This window comes from Erinaceus europaeus, chromosome 20 (genome assembly GCF_950295315.1).
Source record: "Erinaceus europaeus chromosome 20, mEriEur2.1, whole genome shotgun sequence".
In the NCBI taxonomy this organism is placed as follows: Eukaryota; Metazoa; Chordata; class Mammalia; order Eulipotyphla; family Erinaceidae; genus Erinaceus; species Erinaceus europaeus.
In genome coordinates this window covers 11,242,646-11,267,092 of record NC_080181.1, presented here as the reverse complement: position 1 = coordinate 11,267,092, position 24,447 = coordinate 11,242,646, and the positions used below count along the sequence as shown (strand labels likewise).

The 24,447-nt window shown below is 47.8% G+C and overlaps 1 protein-coding gene across 1 annotated transcript in view; it reads left to right on the top strand.

The window, feature by feature from the left end:
* Positions 1-15: 15 nt before the first annotated feature.
* Positions 16-24,447, top strand: part of CRTAM (cytotoxic and regulatory T cell molecule) — a 27,605-nt gene continuing 3,173 nt past the window's right edge. The window contains exons 1-7 of the mRNA XM_060179852.1: positions 16-320; positions 10,118-10,267; positions 12,498-12,650; positions 14,380-14,523; positions 16,234-16,395; positions 19,320-19,400; positions 23,720-23,803. Coding sequence (XP_060035835.1) covers positions 275-320; positions 10,118-10,267; positions 12,498-12,650; positions 14,380-14,523; positions 16,234-16,395; positions 19,320-19,400; positions 23,720-23,803 — 820 coding nt within the window. The 5' untranslated portion in view covers positions 16-274. The remainder of the gene's footprint in view (positions 321-10,117; positions 10,268-12,497; positions 12,651-14,379; positions 14,524-16,233; positions 16,396-19,319; positions 19,401-23,719; positions 23,804-24,447) is intronic.

Sequence of the window (24,447 nt, the reverse complement as noted above, 5' to 3'; positions counted from 1 at the left end):
CACCGGTGCTACCCACATGTGGTAGAATGACTTGTGCCACCAACACATCGCTCACACCTCTCCTCCAGTTGAGATGACGTATGTGGTCCCCTCAAAGTTCCAGCAGGAGGTTTGGGGGGCCGCTCAGAGCGGGGCTTCCAGAGCGGATGGAGGAGTTGAGACACATGAGGTCACAGAGTTATTGCCTCTCCCCCCCTTCAAAAGAAACCACTCAGCTCCATTTATTTCAGAATCGAGAGGAAGTTGACAAAGTGTCACAGCAGCACAGCACACAATGTGGTGGCGAGTTTGTTGCTGGCTGGCCTGGTTCCCCTTACAAGGTAAGGACTTTTAAGCTTATGGTTTTTGACTTGACACTTTGTCAAGCCTGTCAGTAAGGCAACTGCATTCAAGGAAGCCCTGCGAGAGAAGACAGCTACAGGTCAGTGCATCAGGGATGCCTGGAGGGAGCTGGCTGCACTTAGCATCTGCACCTCACCTGCGCAGGGGTACAGAGAAGCCATGAGGCTGAGTGTCTGTGTGAGATCTGCAATGATGAAATGTAGCCAGCTTCTTAATCTTTGTCTTTTAAGGCATATAAACGGGAAGGGAATCAGTTCTGGAGTTTTAAAAAGTCCCTTTGTGTTTAAACTTTAATTAGATACTTGGTTTTCTCTGAAACTCAGTTGATAACAAGGATAACAACATTTGAGCTCCTGAACTCCCAGGACTGCTGTAAGGAACACGTTTCAAGTGTGAAGGCACTTTGAAAGTAATTTAAAAAGTGCTACAGAATCTTCACTGGTTTAGAGATGATAATGGGCATGGTGAAAATTTGAGGCTTTTTTTAAAATAGAATCACTTATACTTTATACTTTACTATGATCTTCAAATTCTTGATACTTAACTTTAATGTAGCCCTGTGAAAATTAAAGGTATAGTTATCATAAAGGCCAAATTATTTTTTACCTGAAAGTGGGGATGGGGTATAATACCTACCATGAATCTTTGAGTGCAACCTGTGTCTGATTCTTACAAAAGAAAGTATCTGTAGACATGATGTATCTTTTGTGTTTGTTCCCAAATACTGAAACTGCTGTTATGTCTCTGCAAAGTTCCTATCCTTCAAAATCTGCCTCTGCAGTAGATCTGCATCTGAAAATTTTTTAAGCTGAATTTTTTATTTATTTCTTTTTTGTTGCCCTTGTTGTTGTTGTAGTTATTATTGTTATTGATGTCGCCATTGTTAGGAGAGAGAGAAATGGAGAGAGGAGGGGAAGACCTAGAGGGGGAGAGAAAGATAGACACCTACAGACCTGCTTCACTGCCTGTGAAGTGACTCCCCCGCAAGGGGGGAGCCAGGGGCTCGAACCAGGATCCTTATGCAGGTCCTTGCACTTTGCGTGTGCTTAACCTACCGCGCTACCGCCCGACTCCCTGAAAATTTCTATATAAAAAAGAAAAACTAGATCTCCTACCTTGACACAGTGCCTCAATTCTATATTTTACACATTTCAATTAGTGCCTTCTTTTTTGGTTCCTGTACCCTGAACCACTTAATAAGGACTCAGTTTTGCTGATAAATAATGCTGATTCCTTGATCTGTGGCTTAAAGAATATCTGATACATCTGAGTGAGAGTACATTTAGACAGCTGAAGTCAGAATGTGTTCCATTACTCCAAAGTTTTACTTTTTAATTTACTTTATTCTTGTTAGAGACAGAGAGAAATAGAGAGTTCAATGTGACATAGAAAGGGAACGAGAGTGGTCTGGGAGGCAGTGCAGTGGATAAAGAAAGCATTGGACTCTCAAGCATGAGGTCTTGAGTTCAATCCCCAACAGCACATGTACTGGAGTGATGTCTGGTTCTTTCTCTCTCCTCCTATCTTTCTCGTCAATAAATAAAATCTTTAGGGAGTCGGGCAGTAGCACAGCGGGTTAAGCACATGTGGCGCTAAGCGCAAGGACCAGTGGAAGGATGCCGGTTCGAGCCCCCGGCTCCCCACCTGCAGGGGAGTCGCTTCACAGGCGGTGCAGCAGGTCTGCAGGTGTCTGTCTTTCTCTCCCCCTCCCCTCTCTGTCTTCCCCTCCTCTCTCCATTTCTCTCTGTCCTATCCAACAACGACGACAACAATAATAACTACAACAATAAAAACAACAAGGGCAACAAAAGGGAAAATAAATAAATAAAAATTTTAAAAATCTTTTAAAAATGAAAGAAAAAGTAAAGAGAACAACAGACACCTGCAGACCTGCTTTACCGCTTGTGATGCTTCCCTCCTGCAGGTGGGGGCTGGGGGGCTTAAACCTGGGTTCTTGTAACATGAACTCTACCAGGTACCCCACCTGGCCTGGCCCCTACACAGGAACATCGTTCAAAAGTTTAAAGTTTTTGACCTTTTTTTTTTCATTGCCACCAGGGTTATTGCTAGGGCTCAGTGCCAGCATTATAAATCCACCACTCCCGGCAGCCATTTTTTCTTTGTTCTATTGTATTTGACAGGACAGAGGGAAATTGAGAGGAGGAAGATAGTGAGGGAAAGAGAATGATAGACACCTGCAGACCTGCTTCACCGCTTATGAAGTGTCTCCCTGCAGTGCTGATTGGGGGCTGAAGCCTGGGTCCTTGCACATGGTGATATGTGTGCTTAGCCAGGTACTGCTCGGCCCCCTCACCTTAACTTTTTCAAGATTTAAGTCATTGCATCATAAAAGTACTTCATACGCAGGGCCAGGTGGTGGTGCAGCTGGTTGAGTGCACACATTACATTGCACAAGGACCCGGGTTCAAGCCCCTGGTCCGTGTGTGTGTGTGTGTGTGTGTGTGTGTGTGTGTGTGTGTGCATGCGCGTGTGTGTAGGGGCTTCTTGAGTGGTGAAGTAGTGTTGCAGGTAACTCTTTCTCTCCCTCTCTAACTGCTTAGGCTATTCCAAGTCCCAGGTAGTTGCTTTCTCAACTATTCCAAGTTAGGGATTTTGGCAGCAGACAGTGCAGTCTTCTTAGCTAGTCAAAGTATGGACCATCACTCTGGCTCCTCCCACTATGCAATGTCTGTCACTGCTAAAAGTGTATCAACCAAAACAGTACCATCACTTTGGTGTCCACCCGCTTTTCTAGGCTCCCACTTGCATGAACAGCCTCTGGAGTGGGCAAAACATAGTAAAAGCAAAGAATTTTTCATAATTCATCCCGTTTCTCTGGGTCATGGGGGTGCGATATAACCCCCACCATTCTGGAGCCTGATTCTAGCAGCTGACTGGAGGGTGGGCTGCGGGGGGCAAGCTGCCCTTGTGAGCAGGGCAGAGTCACTAGGTACTGGCACACTGTGGGCAGAGTGTCTTCAAAGCTACACTGGAAAAGATTCAGTTTTGACAAAGTCAGATTTATTTTCATTCTTGCAATTTTGTCTATTGATTTTATCCAAAATAAGAGTCCCTTTCTGCAATGGTCTGAACAGAGATGCCTTTTTGCCTACTGCCTTATAACAGTCATTTAAATAAGGTTACAACTTGAGACTTAACTCATGGATGTCTCTGGTTTTAATGTTAACTCTAGTCTTCAATGTTCAACTAAACATCGCAAAACCAAGTCAGCATCCTACTAAACTATTTCTTACTGAATATATACACACACACTCGTTTTTAGGCATTCCGATAACACTTAAAACCTTATTTTGGGAGTCTGGTGGTAGCGCAGTGGGTTAAGTGCAGGAGGCACAAAGCACAAGGATGGGTCAAGGATCCCAGTTTGAGCTCCCAGCTCCCCACCTGCAGGGGAGTCGCTTCACAAGTGGTGAAGCAGGTCTGCAGGTGTCTATCTGTCTCTCCTCCTCTCTGTCTTTCCCTCCTTTCTCCATTTCTCTCTGTCCTATCCAACAACAATAAGAATAACTACAACAATAAAACAATAAGGGCAACAAAAGGGAATAAATAAATTAAATAAATTTTTTTTTAAAAAAGCCTTATTCTGGGGAGTCGGGCGGTAGCACAGCGGGTTAAGCACACATGGTGCAAAGCTCAAGGACCAGCGTAAGGATCCTGGTTCGAGTCCCTGGCTCCCCATCTGTAGGGGAGTCACTTCAAAGGCGGTGGAGCAGGTCTGCAGGTGTCTTTCTCTCCCCCTCTGTCTTCCCCTCCTCTCTCCTTTTCTTTCTATCCTATCCAACAAAGACATCAGTAACAACAATAATAACTGCAACAATAAAACAACAAGTGCAACAAAATGGAGTAAATAAATAAATAAATAAATAACCCTACTCTGAGCTAGATTCAGGGAATCTAAGATGCATGAGTGGCAAACCTTCTGTGAGGAGTCTGTGATTCATGTGACCAAAAGGTCCTGAGGTGCTATGCTAAGTGGTACAAAAGACGTCTGTTGAGAGCTCTGGGGACCTGAAGGAGAGAGTCACGGGAAGAGGAAGGAGGAGACTGTTTATGTGGATAAAGGAGGTGTTTTGGAGTGTGAAGAGACCAGGAGTCTGTCACATTATCTACTTCCGACCAGGAGGGGCTGGCAGGGAACAGGCGATGTGTCTTGTTGGGCGTGTGGGCAACAGGAGGAACTGCAGAGATGAGATCCAGCTGGGGGTCCCTGCAGGACAGACTCGCCTGTAATACGTGGGCTGCTTAGGTGAGAAGGGAGCACGTCTGCTTCTTTCCTCAGCGGACTGTGCTGACCAGAGCTGAGCGACAGACCGCTTACTGCAAGTCTCAAAGCCTTACCAAGAAACAGGTCTCCACCTGCAGGGGAGAAGCTTCACGAGCAGTGGAGCCATACTGCAGGTGTCTCTTTTTCCCTTTCTCCTCTCAATATCTCTCTGTCCTATTTAATAAAATAAAAGGGGGGAGGGAGAGAAAAGAGAAAATGGCCCCAGGGATGGTGGATTCATTATGTAGGTAACCAAGCTCCAGTAATGACTCCAGTGGCAATAAAAAAAATCAGTACTAATAATAGTGAAGTAAAAGACCTTGGCAAGATGCAAGGCACCCGCAGAGCTGTGAGGGCTTCTGTGTGGCTCTTGCAGGTGGTTTTGATGGGCTGGTGGCAAAGTCAGTCCATCTACATGGCAGTTAACTCACTCATGGGACTGAGGGTTCAGGTGACAGTAAAGGTCCCAAGGTCCCATTTCCACATCTAAACCAAACATTATCTATAACCCAAGACTCATGAGCAGCCCCCAAACGCACGGCCCCCCCACAGGTGGGTGAATTCAGTCAGGGACCTAACACCCAAGCTCACTGTCAATAAGCCACATGGTGGTGACCGCCAGCTCTCCCATTGCCACACTCCGCACATGCGAGCCGCCAAGGCCGCCTTGTGTCCTGAACACTGAGGCCTAGACAGGAAGCCGACACACGGCCTTGGGGTCTCCCCCAGGAAGGCCAGCGCCAAATAGATGGCCGGTAGCATCACAGCCCGCCCGCTGGGGAGGAAGTGGTAAGTGAAGAAAGTACCCCAGCCACCACCTGCCCAACAGAGAAGGTGAAAGTCTGAGTCCCAACTGAAGTGACTCGCTGAAAGACAAGTTCTGGTTATGTTTTTCATGGCCATGAGAGGACCACAGAGAACTTTTCATTAAGTGTATCATCAAAACTCAGACCTAACTCAGCGCGCACGCACACACACACACACACACACACACACATCACATCAACAGGGCTTTTAAGCGCCACGACAGATGCGCCAGGTGTCTGCGGCTTCTTGCTGGGCTACTCTTCCTTTCTACATCGATTTCCTGTCTCTACACCAAACTCAGGGTCCACATGATCATACCACAAGAAAAAAAAAAAAGCAAAAGCAAAAGCAAGGCTGGGGGCAGAGAGGAGGGGCAGCTGCAATACCTGGGACTCAAACGCAGTCCCTCCCACCAGAGGGGAGGCCTGAGGATGAATTCTAAACCACCCTAGCAAGCACCAGTCTCCAGGGACAAACTGTAGCAGTTCCAAAGTTATGCTGCTTCCCAAATCTGAAAAACACCAGAAGTCGGGTACTGTTTTGCTTATCTGAGAGAAGGAAATGGTAGAACACTTGCAAACAGGAGTGAGTGTAGGAAGTGAAGGTGGTCTGGGAGGTGGCGCAGTGGATAAAGCACTGGACTCTCAAGCAGGAGGTCTTGAGTTCGATTCCTGGCAGCACATGTACCAGAGAGATGTCTGGTTCTTTCTCTCTCCTGTCTTTCTCATCAATAAATAAAAATCTTAAAAAGTAAAATATAGGAAGTTGGGCAGTAGCACAGTGGATTAAGTGCATGTGGCGCAAAGTGCAAGGAGCAGCGTAAGGATTCTGGTTCCATCCCCCACCCCGCTCCCCACCTGCTGGGGGGTCACCTCACAGGCGGTGAAGCAGGTCTGCAGGTGTCTATCTTTCTCTCCCCCTTCCTCTCTCCATTTCTCTCTGTCCTATCTAACAACGATGACATCAATAACTACAACAACAATGAAAAACAACAAGGGCAACAAAAGGGAAAATATATATAATTAAAAAATATTTAAAAAATAAAATTAAAGCTAAAAAAAGTTATGTTGCTTCCCGTTGCAGTTTTTAAGACATTGGAAGGAACAACACTATTTAATTCATAAGCACAAGTCCCAGGAAAAGGACTGGACATTTACATCTTTAAGATAAGAGACGGTAGTCTGGCGGTAGCGCAGTGGCAGTGGGTTAAACGCACATGGAGCAAAGCACAAGGACTGGTGGAAGGATCCCGGTTTGAGTCCCCACCTGCAGGGGGGGGGGGGTCACCTCACAAGCAGTGAAGCAGGTCTGCAGGTGTCTGTCTTTCTTTCCTCCTCTCTGTCTCCCCTCCTCTCTCCATTTCCCTCTGTCCTATCCAACAATATCAGTGGTAACAATAACAATAACGACAACAAGGGCAACAAAATGGGAAAAAATGGCCTCCAGGAGCAGTGGATTCATGGTGCAGGCACCGAGCCCCAGCGATAACCCTGGAGGCAAAAAAAAAAAAAAAAAAAAGATAAGAGACATGTCATCCTAAGGGTCATCACCACGCCCCTCCCCACTCATGCAGGCTTCCCATCCAGATAGTCATTCTACCAGAGGCAAGAACTCTGGCAAAAAACACTGTCCACTTCCAGACCAAAGGAGGAACTCGAGGCACGACGCCTAACACCAGCTTGTATTCTATCGCTGACTCTGTGACGGCAGACGTCCTGTCTCTTGGTATTCTTGGTGACAGAGGGGCTTGCATTCTTTGCAGTGAGGAGAACTGGCATCAACCCATCACTTTTCAGTCTCACGCTGTGCTGTTTTCTGTAAGGGGTGGATTTTAGAGAGCTAGCCAGCAGTCTCTGCCCTCCAGGGACATCAGCCTCTTTGTGGGAAGATGACGCACAGAACTAGAGAGTGAAGCGAGCATCATAATGCAGTGATTATGGAAGCAGAGGAAGCGAGCTATAGATTCAAATGCTTCACTCAGAAGCTGCTTATTAACCTGACGAGAAATTCCACAGTCCTTTCAAAGCATCTCAACTAATATCACCATTATGATTCAACTCTAGGTGGATTTTTTTTTTTTTAATACTCGGGAGTTTTGCTGTGGTTGTGTGGTTGTTGTTTTTGTTTTTCTTGGTTGTCATCAGAGCTTCACCATTCTGGGATGACTTTTTCAGATAGAAAGAGATGGCAGGGGGGAGGGAGACAGACACCCACCACACTGTAGCTACTCCAGGAGCTCTGGTATTCCCACAGGGGCTGACCAGCCCCTCATTTTCTGTGCTCCTTGATCTTTATGAGAGAGGGAGAGACAGACCAGACCACTGCTCAGCTCTGGTATATGCAGTGCTGGTGCCTGAACCTGGGGCCTGTGTGCTCTACCACTAAATCATCTCCCTGCCCCCTGCACTGAATTCATATGTGAGAATATTTCCAAATGATCCAACCTAAGCAGAATTCTGACCTTAAGTGCATCTTTGAAACACAGTGTCTTTTTATTGCTTCCCTGTTGTTCATCATGCTGCTGGCCAATGATATATATTTTTCCAGCAGAGCTTAAGCAAACTGCTCACCAAAAAAGAAAAAAAAAGGAATACAAGGCACTAGGTTCTGGGTTATTATTATTATTGCTGGAGGGAAGATAGAAATGAATGATGTAGGGATGGAACAAACCAGGCCATCTGTACCAGTTAATTCCCAGAGCTCTCCAAAGCACTCTTCCTAATACCTGAAATTCATCTCAGGGAAATAAAATCATTTTTTACTTCTTTCCTTTTTGTTGAAGGCTTAAGATGTAGTACAAATCTCATTATGTTTGCTATTCAAAATTAATAACCTTATTTATAAATTTATAACTTTTATTTATAAATTTATATTCTATTTATGGAGGTGGTTTTTATTTTTTGTTTGTTTCATTTCATTTTTTGTATTTTCAATGATAATAATTGTCTTGTTCTTAGGAGTTGGGTGGTAGTGCAGCAGATTAAACACACGTGGCGTGTAGCACAAGGACTGGCGTAAAAATTCCAGTTCGAGCCCCCAGCTCCCCACCTGCAGGGGAGTCGCTTCACAGATGGTGAAGCAGGTCTGCAGGTATCTATCTTTCTCTCCCCCTCTGTCTTTTCCTCCTGTCTCCATTTCTCTCTGTCCTATCCAATGACAGCAACAACAACAACAACAATAATAATAACCACAAAAATGACCAAAAAAAAAAAGTGCAACAAAAGGGGAAAAAAATTGTCTCTGGGAGTAGTGGATTCATGGTGCAGGCACTGAGCCCCAGCAATAACCCTGGAGGCAAAAAAGAAAAGGAGGAGTCAGTCGGTAGCGCAGCGGGTTAAGTGCACGTGGCGCGAAGCGCAAGGACCGGCATCAGGATCCCAGTTCCAGCCCCCGGCTCCCCACCTGCAGGGGAGTCACTTCACAGGTGGTGAAGCAGGTCTGCAAGTGTCTTATCTTTCTCTCCTCCTCTCTGTCTTCCCCTCCATTTCTCTCTGTCCTAACAGTGACAACATTAATAACAACAGTAATAACTACAACAATAAAACAACAAGGGCAACAAAATGAAAATAAATGAAATATTAAAAAAAAAGATTTGTCTTGTTCTCAGGAACAAGACTTTTAAATTTTTTAAAAAATTTTTTCTTGTTGTTGTAGCTATTATTATTGTTGTTATTGATGTCTTCATTGTTGGATAGGACAGAGAGAAATAGAGAGAGGAGGGGAAGACAAAGACGGGGAAAGATAGACACCTGCAGACCTGCTTCACCACCTTGAAGGGACTCCCCTAAAGGTGGGGAGCCGGGGGCTCGAACCGGGATCTGCAGGCCGTAAATTTTTTTTTTTAATTTATAACTTGAAATAGCAAATGGAAATATTAGGCTGTCAGAAAAGTCCTAACATGTTTTCTGTGCAAAAATGTGTCATGACTTTTCCAACAAGCCAGTAAATATGCCAAATCAGTATGCAAATTTCCCAGCAACCCCTTTGGGCTGAGAAAGGACAATGTGCAGTTGCTTAGAGAACCGTCTTTCATTCTTGGAGAGGGTGGGGGGAGGCTGGGGCTTGGGGAGATTAGACCCCCATGTTGAGGACGACCACGGAGGTGGAAGCCGTGGCAGATCCTTGTGTGCTGGGGTGGCAGCACTGTTGCTGAGCCTGCACAGAGCAGACCCAAGTCACGGGAGCACACGCTGAGCCGCCAGAGCTCTGAAAACACCATGTGAACACAAGACACACATCACCCGCTTTATAAACCGCAGCCAGAAAGACTGGGCATTCTGGGGCCTCATCACTTAGAAAGTCTGGCCTGGTGACTCAAGCATGGACTTTGAGGCCCACAAACCTGGGAACCGTCCCTTTGTGACCCTTCATTCCTTCATCGGCAGTCAGTCAAATCACCATCATTCTCCAGGGTTAGTTTGTAAATTCAGTTGAATATAGGCGGCACGAGTGACCTGCCACAGTGGCTGGTATCTGATGGAGGGAATGCAGGAGAGGTGACCACCTCCTCCCCCCCCTTTCTCCCCAAATGCCTCCTGGCTGTTCTCAGGGTGTGTGGCCCCCTCCTCCCTCCCACTGTTTGGGGGATGACTTAGACTTTGCTCTGAGCCCAGCAAAGGCCCGGGCAGGGGGTGAGACTGTGTGGAGCTGAGGGCCTGACTGCCCCACTCTCTCCCTCCGCAGAGGCCTTTCTGACAGGCAGCACAGAGACAGAGGTGGCAGTGGAGGAAGGCCACACACTCACCTTGGACTGTGAGGTGGCCCAGAACACAACCGCCTCTCTGCAGTGGCTGGCTCCCTCGGGATTCACCATCTTCCTCAATGAGCATCCCGGTAAGTAGCAGCACCACACACACACACACACACACACACACACACACACACACACACACACACACATGCCCGAGGGGATTTCCGGGGAGCAGGGTGGGGGGCCTGTGTGAGTCAGCACCCCCCCCCCAGGCTCAGCCCCACCTACTCTAACATTGTCATCACACCCAGCAGCCCACTGGTTTGGACAGGAAGCCAGGAGTGGAAACCCCACCAGAATGGTTGGTGGTGGGGACTCAGTTTAGCAAGTGTGTTTCCATGGTCCCCACTCACCCCCACATCGTGTTCTGACTCTTGGTGACTGGGTATCACCCACACAGAAGGTCCTGGACCCTCCATGGTCACATAGCCAACACTACCCCCCACAGCTGGTCCCTCGGCTCCTTTCTCCATCTGAGCCAGCCAGCAAAAGCCAAACCACAAAGCTCTTTCCAGATTTCTCTTCCTCCTGTTTTTATTATTATTATTATTATTTTGCCTCCAGGATTACTGCTGGGGCTCAGTGCCTCCACCCCAAATTCGCTGCTCCTGGAGGCTATTTTTTTGCCCTTGTTGTTTAACATTGTTGTGGTTATTATTGTTGTTGTTGTTGTTGTTGGACAGAGAGAAATGGAGAGAGGAGGGGAAGACAGAGAGAAGGAAAGAAAGAGAGACACCTGCAGACCTGCTTCACCACTTTGTGAAGCGACTCCCCTGGAGGTGGTGAACCTGGAAGCTCGAACCAGGATCCTCACCCTAGTCCTTGCGCTTAGCATTGGGTGTGCTTAACCCACTGCATTAGCACCCGATCCCCCCCCGTTGGACTTTTTTAACTCAGAAAGAGCATCTTTCCACTTTCACGAAGTGTCAAGGATTGAAACTAAGACCACAAGAGTATGGTAAGGTAAACACTCTGCCAGGTGAACTATCTCCCAGCCCCAGAAAGGAATTTTTAGGGGCCAGGTGGTGGTGTGCCTTGTTGAGTGCACACAGTACCATGCTTAAGGACCCAGGTTCAAATCCCACTCCCCATCTGCAGGGGGAAGGAAGGCTTCATGAGCAGTGAAGTAAGTGCTGCAGGTGTCTCACTTTTTCTCTCCCTTACCTCCCCCTCAACTACCTCCTTCCCTCTCGATGTCTCTCTGTCCTATCAAATAAAATACAAGAAAAGAACTGGGGGGAAAGTGGCCACCAGGAACAGTGGATTCATAGTGCCGGCACTACATATAACCCTCATGGGAAAAGAAAAAGAAGAAGAAAAAAGAAGAAAAAAAAAAAGCAAAAGCTGAACCACTGAATATCAGCAAAATCTACCTTTTTTTTTTTTTACCCTCATTGTGTTAAGATGTCCTTGAAATGAATCAGATTTCAAAGAGGCGACACATAATGGGCCATTTAAATATATATTTTTTTAAATCTTAGGGGCTGGGCAGTGACACACTCCTGTGCACACAATACCACGTGCAAGGACCAGGGTTCAGGTCCCACTCCTCTCCTATAGGGAGGAAGCTTCGCCAGTAGTGGAGTATTACCAGTGTCCCCTTTTCTCTCTTTATCATTCCCTATTTCTTTCTGTTCCTATGAGGAAGAAAAAAAAAAGTCTTTTAAGATTTCCTACCAGCTGAACCCTGCATCAGCTTAGTGTTCTGAGTTTCCCACGTGTACAGTTCCTGCCAGCAGCTCCCTTCACAGAGCCCAGCAGTAGCCAGTCCCCTTTTCCTGAACTAATGTGACGCTCCAGAGAGGCACCCAGATGACAGCAGTAGAAGCTGAAGGCAGCTCACTAGCTCACTGGAAGATGCAACCCTCCCCTCCCCCCCCCTTTTTTTTTTGTCTCCAGGGCTATTCCTGGGGCTCGGTGTCCACACTACAAATCCACTGCTCCTGGAGGCCATTTTTTCCACTTTGTTGCCGCTGTTCTTATTGTTGTTATCGCTGTTGTTGTTGGATAGGACAGAGAGAAATTAAGAGAGGAGGGGAAGACAGAGAGGGGGAGAGAAAGACACCTGCAGACCTGCTTCACCGCCTGTGAAGCGACTCCCCTGCAGGTGGGGAGCCAGTGGCTCGAACCGAGATTCTTACACCGGTCTTTGTGCTTTGTGTCATGTGCACTTAACCCGCTGCGCTACCGCCTGGGCCCCCAACACTTGTTCTTTTTAAGTGTGAAAACCAGAAGTCATTCCTGTGAATAAACAGCCCACGAATCTGTGTTCGCCTGACACCTACCCTCCTAACCCTCTTCCCTCTCACACAGCTCTGAGAAACTCTAGGTACCAGCTTCAGAACCACTCCTCCGGCCGGCTCTCCATCAGCCTGCCCAACGTAACGCAGCAAGACGAGGGTGTGTACAAGTGTCTGCATTACAGCGACCCCGTGAGGACCAAGCGAGTGAAAGTGATTGTGCTCGGTAGGTGTCAGGAAGCTGGCGAAACTGCTAGGCCAGCAGCAGACGTAGGCATGTGACACAATCTCAAGTGTAACCCTTTAGTCTAAGACTTCTGCCTACAGCAAGGCATCCTGGGAGTGCCTCTGCCATGTTGGTTGAAAGGAAGCAGGAAAAGGAATTCTCAGTGGTGAGCCCCAGATTAATACGTGGATTTCTTCTTCGACATCAACTAAATTTTCTCTGCCAGCATGTAAAAGGAGGGAGAATTAAGTGCCTGGGCATCTAGGACTATGTTCCAGGCACTGTGTTGGGCTTGCGGGTATCCTGGTAAGCTGACAGTCTCTGCCCAGTCCAGTTCAGGAAGATGAGGCGTGTAGGCAGATAAAGCGGAACCTCAGGGCAGCAGGCCCCTAGACAGACTGGATTAGATGACAGTGTGGACATCAGCTGGGAGACTCTGCGGACAGAGCTCCTCTCCTGCTAATGTGTGGGCCCTGGAGGCGTGGACAGGAAGTGAGAGTCTCCCCCGCCCAGGCCAGGCCTGGGCTCAGGGCTGCAGGTGGCCAGCTGTGTGCAAGGGCTCACTATGTTCTAGCCTCTTATGGCACAATCAATTGATCAAAAGCATTTGGTAATTGATACCTACATGATATACTCTCACCTATCACAGTAGTGAGTTTTCCTAGACTTTTCTCCATGAATTAGTATAGGTGGTGCCTGCCACAAAGACACTTGGGCTGGCTGTGTGCCTTCCCCGGCTCCCCTCACACCCGGCCATCTGTCATTGCACAATCTTAGAGCTGCCAGTCTGGGGTTGAGTTTGCCGCCTGATTACTGCTCCTCCAGGGACCACACTATCTGCTCCAGCACAAGGCTGGAGCAGATCTTTCTTACGTAGTGCAGAAGCCTCTCACACTCCCACTGTCAGGCAGAAAGTCAGGGGGCCTGAGGAACAGGTGAGCCTATCTGGAAAAGGATTCCCAAGGCAGGGGTGGAAAGCAAAAGGACCGACAGGTCGTGTTTCAGAGAAGTGCTTCTTGGATGTTAAGAGGCCTAGAAGTAACTTAGTTCCGGGAGAGCCACAGGCTCTTGAATGTTTAGGACTTCAAGAGCCAACTCCTCAGCCAAGCCCTTCCCAACACAGACAAAGAAACAGGCTGAGAAGCTGGCGGGCTCACCCAAGCTCTTCCATGGGGTTTCATTTAGAGCCCAGGTCTCCGTTCTGCCAATCAAACAGAATCAGATTCCAGTTTAAGAACTGGCCTTGTCACCTAGTCTGGGGCTACACAGGAGACACACCACACACTAGGTAACTGGGGGATAATCTATATTCTGGTCAAGGTCAAGTTTAAAACATAAAAAAAAAAAAAAACACTAGGGGCTGGAAGGTGGCTCCACCAGTAGAATTTGGACTACATCATGCATAAGGGCCTGGGTTTGAGCCCCCTGGCTGTCCCCAAAGAAGCACCTGCACAGTATAAGCTTCACAAGCAGTGACCCCCCCATCTCTCTCTCTCTCTCTCTCTTTTTTCTTCCCTCTCTCGCATCCTCGAGGGGTGGGAAGAGTCCATCAGGAGTACAGAAGTAGTACTATTATGCAGCCCCAGCAAATATCCTGGTGGCAAAAAAGGGAGAGGGGGGAAACACTCGTTAATTAGACTCTACAAGGATCCCCGCACATTGTTAGATGCTCTGCTTTGCTGGGATACAGACCTGCTAATCAAACAGAGAAAACCCCATTTCCTTCTAGCAACTCCTCTCCAGGCAATCGTGGAAGCATCAGAGACCGTAATGGAAAACGGAGAAGAACTCGTTATGCTCAAATGCTCCACCACGAGAAGCAAGCCCCCTCCGCAGATCAGCTGGCTCTTCCGGGATGGCATGGAGATCCTGGGTAAACAGACAATGCTCTCTCTTTCCCCTTTGTTCTCCATCCTGCTTACACTTCCCGGGGATTCTGAAATGCTCTGGCGCCCTCTGGTGGCAGAGGTGCCACCAAACACCAGTCGCTAAATCCTCATTTGTCAGACAGGTCACACTCATATCCCACCTTACACCTGCATCTTGAGAGGCCAGTCACAACTAACAGCAATACGTATTTTTACTTAAAACATATCAACCCAACAGTGGAAACTCAAAATATTTGTTATGGATTTTTCATCAAAATTTCATAAATTGAGAGGCATGACAGAGCGACTACTCAAAAGTATAAACCTTATGGGGGGGGGGCAGCATAATGGCTATGCAAACAGAGACTCATGCCCGAGGCTCTGAGGCCCCAGGTTCAATCCTTTCCACTACCATAAACCAGAGCTGAGCAGTGCTCTGGTGTGAGGAAAAAAAAAAACATTATGAGGAATATAAACATTTTTAAGGGGCAGAAAGATCCAAGTATGTTTGACACTGGAGCAGGTGTGATCTTGGCATAGCATGGCACACAGTGTCACTCCCAATGACAGAGACAAATATTACAGAACACAGAGCCTCAACTTTGGGCCTTTAGGGGACCGGACAGTAGCACAGCAGGTTAAGAGCATATGGCACAAAGCACAAGGACTGGAGTAAGGATCTCGGTTCGAGCCCCTGGCTCCCCACCTGAAGGGGAGTCGCTTCACAGGTGGTGAAGCAGGTCTGCAGGTGTCTGTCCCCCCCCCTTCCCCTCCTCTCTCCATTTCTCTCTACCCTAACCAACAACAACAAGGGCAACAAAAGGGGAAAAAATAGCCTCCAGGAGCAGTGGATTCATAGTGTAGTCATGGAGCCCAGCGATAACCCTGGTGGCAAAAAAACAAAACAAAAAAACAACTGAGCATTTTGACTGAAGCAAGATAACTGACGTGACCTCTGATGTTAGACCATCACAGTTTCACAGAGTAAGAGGGAGCCCTGTATAGATGAGGAAAGGAAGGGCCAAGCAGAATTCTAGAGAAAGGACCTAGAACCCAGATCTGACTCCAAGCCCATAACCTCTCTACCTCAGGAATGCCCCTCTCTCTCTCTCGTTTATTTATTTATTCCCTTTTGTTGCCCTTGTTGTCTTATTGTTGTTATTGATGTCATTGTTGTTGGATAGGACAGAGAGAAATGGAGAGAGGAGGGGAAGACAGAGGGGGAGGGCAAGATAGACACCTGCAGACCTGCTTCACCGCCTGTGAAGTGACCCCCCCCCCCCCGCAGGTGGGGAGCCGGAAGCTCCAGCTGGGATCCTTGCGCCAGTCCTTCTGCTTCACGCACGTGTGCTTAACCCGCTGCGCTACCCCCCCCCCCCCCGACTCCCAAGGAATGCCTCTCTCTTAATTTGCCGTTATCAATTCAACTGGCATAAAGTCTTAGGTCTTCACAGTTCCCAACACCAGCAGGCTAACTGTCCTGGCTTAAGCATCGCATGCTCTGGATTGTTTTCTTATCTCAGTAAGGAAGAGTCTGCCCCGCTGAGGACTCTTCCCTTTGTGACTGGGCCAAGCATGCAAGGAGCCTTGAGTTAGGAGCCGGTGAGAAGTCTGTTGGCCAACCCGTCAGAGCCACAGGCCTCAGAGAGCCCAACGTCCTGCTTGCTTCTCCACGGCGGCCACTGTGTCAGACACCTCTCTCAACGGCCCCACAGGGGACAGCCACCATGAGCTTGATGGCGACGGACAGAGATGGGACAGCAGCAGCACACTCCGAGTGCGTGTGTACAGCAGAGACTCGGCAGTGGGCTGCGTCGTCCGACACAGAGGCCTGCGGGGAAGAGAACTGGTAGAGCCTTTCCGGTTCGAGAAGCTGGGTAAGAAGAACTAGAGGTGACCTTGGGTGGGTTTTCATTTGCAGCGTGGCTGCACCATCAAGCAACAACGTCCAATAGAGCAGGGAAAGCATTTCAGTCACGGGACGGCCTGCGTTGCTGCCCTTGGTAGCAAGTACCTGAGCACTGGCACTGAATCCCCTGGGCAGCGGGGCTGGACCTGCCCTGACATACAGAGGAGCCCAGTGTGTTTTTCATGGCAGCTGGTGTAATGGGCCCTGAAATCATCTTACTGCAGCCACATTCGGGAGATCACAGAAAACATACAGCTTCTCTGTGGTCTGGTCCCAAAAAAAAAAAGAATTAATGCTCACTGAAAAACATCCTCATTTGTTGGCATCATTTTAGTTTTTTTTTATTACTCATTTTCCTAATTTATTTCTTTTATTTGAAAGGACAGACAGAAATTATGACAAAAGAAGGGAGGGAGGGAGGCCCACAGCACTGCTTTACTGCTTGTGAAGCTTCCCTCCTGCAGCAGGGGACCCGGGGCTTGAACCTGGCTCTTTGTGCATGCTGACAAGTGTGCTCAACCAGGTGCATCTCTTTCCAGTCCCCTTTTAGCTTCTGCTATGAAATACACTGTCACAGTTAAGTCATGTAACTCCCAACTTAAATTCTGCTATGACTACTTTGGGGTTTTAATCTAGTCCTGTTACTACTCAAAGCAAAAAACCAAAATAACAAATATAAAGGCAAGCAAAGCATTGGATATTAAATGTGGTGAGGTGCTGACTGTCTTTCAGAACTTCTATTCTCTGATGCTTTTGTCAAAAGTTAAAGAAATTGTATTAGATGGGGGAGATAGCATACTGGTTATGCAAAAAGACTTTCATGCCTGAGGATCCAGGTTCAATTCCCACCCCCTACACACACACACACACACACCCCAACACAGGCCATATCTGAGCAGTGCTCTGGTCCCTCTCTCTGTATCTTTTTCTATCATTAAAATAAAACAAATTATATGTATATGAAATTATTTTTAAAACTATATAAATGGCCAGGTGTGTATACACATCTGTATTGTGAGCAAAATCTTATATATGCATGATCTTACTACTCTCTGCCACGTTTTCATGCAAATAGTGAAAAAGACAGAGACACACAGGGGGGTGGGGGAGAGACACTGAGGCAGACTCCAGATGGTGCTGGGCTTGAACCTGGGCCAGTCAGCAAGGCACACACCCAGCCACTGAGTATTATTCTGGTCCCCAAACTATACACACTACTGTTGGGCCAAAAAGTACCCTCTAAGGACGAATGAGTTTGGGGCCAAGGAGGTCAGTCTACCTGTTAAGCACACCAGGCTGCATGCCTGAAGGGCCCAGAGGTGTCTGGTTCAGTCCCCAGTACCACCTTTTACCAAAGCTGAGCCGAGCTCTTGGGTCCTTTTTTTTTTTTTTAGCAGAGCACTGTTCAGCTCTGGCTTATGGTGGTGTGAGGGATTGAACCTGGGACTCTAAAGAGCCTCAGACACGAGAGTCTCTTTGCATCACCATTATGCTATTGACCTTCCACTCTCCTCTCATTTTCTCTTACCATAAACCAATCTTTTAAAAAATATATGAAACAGTCTTAGAAAAGAAGTAGTGAGTTGGGAGTCAGGCGGTAGTGCAGCGGGTTAAGCACAGGTGGCACAAAGCGCGAGGACCGGTGTTAAAGGATCCCGGTTTGAGCCCCCGGCTCCCCACCTGCAGGGGAGTCACTTCACAGGCGGTGAAGCAGGTCTGCAGGTATCTATCTTTCTCTCCCCCTCTCTGTCTTCCCGTCCTCTCTCCATTTCTCTCTGTCCTGTCCAACAACAATGACATCAATAACAACAACAACAATAACTACAACAATAAAACAAGGGCAGCAAAAAGGGAATAAATAAATATTTTTTAAAAGGAAAAAACTTACTTATAAAAAAAAGTAGTAGTAGTGAGTTGGTAACAAGATGCTGACTTTCATTATTTTGTAGAGTAGATCTGAGTGTAACAAGAGCCCTGAAGTACAAGGACACACACACACACACAGAGAGAGGCTGCAAAGCTTGTTTAGCAGAGGCTGTGGGTGATGGATGGGTAACGGCACTCACTCCCTCACCAGACGCTCACTGTGGATGCTGGCAGGCCCAGGGGTGAGGCTGTGGCTAGCAGGTCCCTCTCACCACACACTTTCTCATCAAGCCTGAAGTCTTTGGGAGGAAGCTGTGCTCAGGACCCAGAGGCTGTCCTCCAGTCTGCCTTTCGTCCTCTGTCTGGGAGTTGGGGCATGGGATGAGGGGAGGCCCCAGTGAAGCCCTGACAGCAAGGGGAAGAAAGTATTCGGTGAGCATGAGATAGACAGCATCTGGTGAGCACTGTGCTTCACAGACAGGCATGTGCTAAACTTGTTCTGTGAATAAGCCCATCAGTTTCCATCAGAAAGCCTCCATGAGGTGAACCCGGTTAGTCTCTCCAGTTCTTGGGCTGGGAGAGAGGAGGAGGCAGCATTCAAGAGACTGGCCATCCTGTCCAGAGTCACTGAGAAGCAAGCAAGCAAACAAGAGCACTGGAGTCCAGCCCAGTCTGCACCTGACTCCACAGTCCCCCAACCAGCAGCAAGCAGGGAAGACAGGAGAACGGGTCAACTGACGGGCAGGTAGATGGATACGGACAGAAACAGCCAATGGGCTCTGCTGCTACCGCTGCCAAGGCCCCACTGCATGGAGGCCACACGCTGTTCCTGGGCCAGGCGGCGGGCAGATGGCAGCCAGCGGGGTCCGGCCTCACAGCCCAGAACATAGGCTGTGCACGGCCCCAAGGCTTCTCAGAAGCTCCGTGAGCAGCAGTGCCCCAGCAGCTCTCCACCCTGCATCCTGAGCACCATGTGGGTAAAGCTGCTCTCAGTGGTTGCACAATTTTGCTCTTCCCATTTCCTAGTTGCTGAGCGAAACACAACGGCAGAAGGCCTGGAGAGAGACCGGCTACCTTCTCCAGCCCCTCAGCAGCCCACCAGCCCTGGTAAGTGGACGTGCCATTTAAACGTAAAATAAAAACCATGCCGGGGAGGGGGGGTTCTAATTCTAAGTTGGATAATTTTTTAAATTATTTATTTATTTATTTTCCCTTTTGTTGCCCTTGTTGTCTTTTTATAGTTGTTGTAGTTATTGTTGTTGTTATTGTTGTCATTGTTGTTGGATAGGACAGAGAGAAATGGAGAGAGGAGGGGAAGACAGAGAGGGGGAGACAAAGACAGACACCTGCAGACCTGCTTCACCGCCTGTAAAGCGACTCCCCTGCAGGTGGGGAGCTGGGGCTAATTTTTTTTTTTTTTTTTTTGCCACCAGGGTTATCGCTGGGACTCAGTGTCAGCACTACAAACCCACCACCCCTAGTGGCTTGCTTGCTTGCTTGCTTCCTTTCTCTCTTTCTATTTGATAAGACAGAGAGAAATCGAGAGAGGAGGGGGAGGTAGAGAGGGAGAAAAAAAGACTGACACTTGCAGACCTGCTTCACCTCTCAAGAAGCAACCCCCCTGCAGGTGGGGAGTTGGAGGGAGAGGCTTGAACACCAAGTCCTTGCGTGTGGTAATATGTGCACTTAATCGGGCGCATCACCACTCAGCTCCCTTTATTTTAATCTTAGTAATAACTCCCACAGGACCCCTACTCAGTCGCGCCAGCCTTGTGGTGACCTCGAGAAGCTCCATCCTGAGCACGGGCACTCAGTGGCTGAACTGTAATGGGGGCAGGGGTGGGAGGGTGTGGAGGACTGACTTGTGGCCCTACATCTGCTCTGGGCTAAAGGGCAAGGCTGAATTCACTTATGGAGGGACTGCTTTGTTTCCCTGTTTAGAAGAGGTCAAACTGAGAATGAAGACCCAGTATTGACAGAGCACAGAAACAGGGTCTAGAGACTGTGTTCTTTGTCAGCAGTGGGCAGAGTCACCTCGGTGGCAGTCACTACTTGGTTGTTGACAACTCAGGTGAATTTTTTTTTTGATGATGATGATGGGATTTGGCCTATAGATATTTGCACACACATTTAGGAGGCCTGGATTAAATTCTGGTTTTCTAGATAGTGAACCTTCTAGACAGCTGACTCTGGACAACAATGATCTATCTGGTTGGTCCTTATGTATCATATAGCAGAGCATCTGCCAACAGCAGGCACTTGGTAAATGCAGCCTGAATGGGTGTATGGCTAACTGTCTGCATTTGACATGGTGCTCTGAGCAGAAACCTCACCCAGAAAGGTGCCAGTTGCTCCACATCCTCTTTCTGTTTCAGACGCTGAAATAATAATTTCATGATAATTTAGTTTGGTGGGATGAGAGCTTTCATTTGATCATCATGTTCATAGTTATTAGCATCAGATCAGTAGGATATGTTTTATCCTGAACAACGTCTGCAGGTTAATGTTTAGGGCTTTGCAACATACACACACAGACACACACACACAGACACACAGAGAGACACACACAGATACACACACACACAGACACACAGAGACACACACACAGAGAGACACACACAGAGACACACACACACAGACACACACAGAGACACAGACACACACACACAGAGAGACACACACACAGACACACACACACACAGAGACACACACACACAGACACACACACACAGACACACACACAGAGACACACACACAGACACACACACACAGACACACACAGAGACACACACACACAGAGACACACACACAGACACACACAGAGACACACACAGACACACACACACACACACACAGACACACAGAGACACACACACACAGAGACACACACACAGACACACACACACACAGAGACATACACACACAGACACACACACAGAGACACACACAGACACACACAGAGACACACACACACAGAGACACACACACAGACACACACACACAGAGACACATACACACAGAGACACACACACAGAGACACACACAGAGAGACACACACACACAGACACACACACACAGAGACACACACACAGACACACACACAGAGACACACACACACAGACACAGACACACACACAGACACACACACACAGAGACACACACACAGAGACACACACACACAGAGACACACACACACAATATGCATCCTACAGTGTTTTGAAGGGCTGTGGAAACTGAAAACATGAAGTGTAACAGCCACATGATTCACTATTTTTAAATGTGTTTAGAATCCATTTGTCTTTGACTCTAGCCCATGGCTGAACAACTCAATGTTCTGCTCTACTTTTTCATACAACATAATATTTAAGAATGTAGTTTCTGGGGGGGGGGGTGGTAGCACAAGGGGTTAAGCTCACGTGGCACCAAGTGCAAGGACCGGCTTAAGGACCCCGGTTCGAGCCCCCAGCACCCCAACTGCAGGAGGGTCACTTCACAGGTGGTGAAGCAGGTCTGCAGGTGTCTGTCTTTCTCGCCTCCTGTCTTCCCGTCCCCTCGATTTCTCTGTCCTATACAACAACAATAACAACAAAGGCAACAAAAAAGGGGGGGATGGCCTCTAAGAACAGTGGATTCGTAGTGCAGGCACCGAGCCCCAGCAATAACCCTAGAGACAAAAAAAAAAAAAAAGGTATGTAGTTTCTAAAAATCCTTCCAGCTTTCAATTTCAGCAGCAGAATGGGTGATGTCATTCCCCCTGGACCCACACAGTGGCGATGTGCTATGGGCTAAAAAGCAAACAACTGCAGAGGTTTAGAAAGAAGGAAAAAAATAATAATAAAAAGGAAGAACAAACAACACAATCAGGAAAATCTCCAACAATTTTACAATTTCTCTGGCCTAGCAATAGCCTTCCACTTCTCAGGCAGAGGTGAGCAGAGCTCTGGCTGACAACAGAAGATACTTTTCAACATAAAAGCATCGCTCTGTGCAGTCCAGATGTCAGCTGGGCACCCCGTTCAGTGCACGTAGTATGAGCACACGCACAAAGTTCAAGGACCCGAGCAAGGAGCTGGGTTTGAGCCCCCAGCTCCCCCACCTTTGGGGTGGGGTGGGGGTGACTTCACAAGCGGTGAAGCAGGTCTGTGGGTGTGTATCTTTCTCTCCCCCCAGTCTCCCTCCCCCTCTCAACTGTCTCTGCTTTATCCAATAAAAATGGGGGAGAAAGAAAGGATAGAACGAAAGGGAAGACAGCACAACACTGCTCCACCACTCGTGAAGCTTCTCCTCTGCATGATGATGTGCCCATGTGCTGACCAGGGCCTCAAACCCTGATCCTCAGATGAGCTATCACCCAGCTCCCCCCCTTCAACATTTCTGTTTTTATTGAGAGAGAGAAAGGATACCACAGTGTCACTCTACCATCCATGGAGAGCCCTTGCGGTGCCTAAGCTCAAACCCAAGGCCTTGTGGATGGTAAGGTATGCACTCTACTCAGTGAACTATCGTCCACTATTGTAGATATTTATATATTTATTTTAAGTTTGTGGGAATCAGGCGGTAGTGCAGCGGGTTAAGTGCACATGGTGCGAAGCGCAAGGAGAGGCGTAAGGATCCCAATTCCAGCCCCCGGCTCCCCACCTGCAGGAGTATCACTTCACAATCGGTGAAGCAGGTCTGCAGGTGTCTGTCTTTCTCTCCCCCTCTCTTCCCCTCCTCTCTCCATTTGTCTCTGTCCTATCCAACAACCACGACATCAAATAACAACAACAATAATAACCACAACAATAAAACAACAAGGACAACAAAAGGAATAAATAAATATTTTTTAAAAATTTTTTTTAAAAGTTTGTTTGGGAGTCAGCTGGTGGGTCTCCCAGCTGAGCATACATGTGACCACTAGTGAGGGAGGGGCTATGTTAAAATCCCCCCTGCAGGGGGTGGGGGCAGGGTGAGGTTCATAAGCAGTGCTGAGGTCTCTCATATCTCTCTCTACTCACATCTCTCACTGCCTCACCCTGTATCAAAAAGCAAACATTTTTTTTAAAATGACAAAAATAAGATCACCAAGCAGGGCTAGATAGCATAATGGTTATGCAAAGAGACTCTCATGCCTAAGATTCAAGAGTCCCAGGTTCAATCCCCAGCACCACCATAAACCAGAGCTGACAAGTGCTTTGCTTAAAAAAAAAAAAATTTTTAAAACACCTTAATAAAATTATTGTTGTTACTTAAAGAGTAGTCAAAGTAATACTGATTACTTACAACTATTTTTGGTGGGAGAAGGTAGTCATTCAAAAATGGCCCACTTTTCTATGAGGATCGTTTAATTTGATTTCCAAAATAGCATGGTTGCTTTTTGATGACCACGTATGTGTATATGTGTGCACAGAGGATATACACATATATATTAATGTCTTTCACCGTAGTGGCAGTAATAGAAGATTCTAACACATTGGAGATTGAGGAAGAAAAGGAAACACAAACCACTCAGTACTCAGAGCTGACCACTGGTAAGTGTTCCTCCCTCCTCCCCCATTCAGAATAAATACTTAACGTCTTAACCGCATAGTCAGTAAATCCACTGACCTTTACCAGTCCTCATTTCCCGTGACCTTTTTTTTTGCCTCCAGGGTTACTGCTGGGGCTCGGTGCCTGCACTACAAATCCACTGCTCCTGGAGGCCATTATTTCCCTCTTGTTGCCCTTGTTGTTTTATCATTGTTGTGGTTATTATTGTTGTTGTTGTTGATGTCATTGCTGCTGGATAGAACAGAGAGAAATGGAGAGAGGAGGGGAAGACAGAGAAGGGGAGAGAAAGACAGACACCTGCAGACCTGCTTCACCGCCTGTGAAGCGACTCCCCTGCAGGTGGGGAGCCGGGGGCTTGAACTGGGGGCTTGAACTGGGATCCTTACGCCGGTCCTTGCGCTTCGTGCCACCTGCGCTTAACCCACTGCACTACCGCCCGACCTCCTCCGGTGACCTTTCAGCTGGTTATCAGCTGCCCTGTCCCTGGCTGCCCTGGCCCTCTGCCTGTTCCTGTCAGCTTCAGTCGCCTTCTCCTTCTGTGCCTATCAGCTGGCCTCCTCTCCTCCAGTCACATGACACTATGCCTCTATCTCTTCTCCATCTTGGACTCTCTTAACTCTTTTTA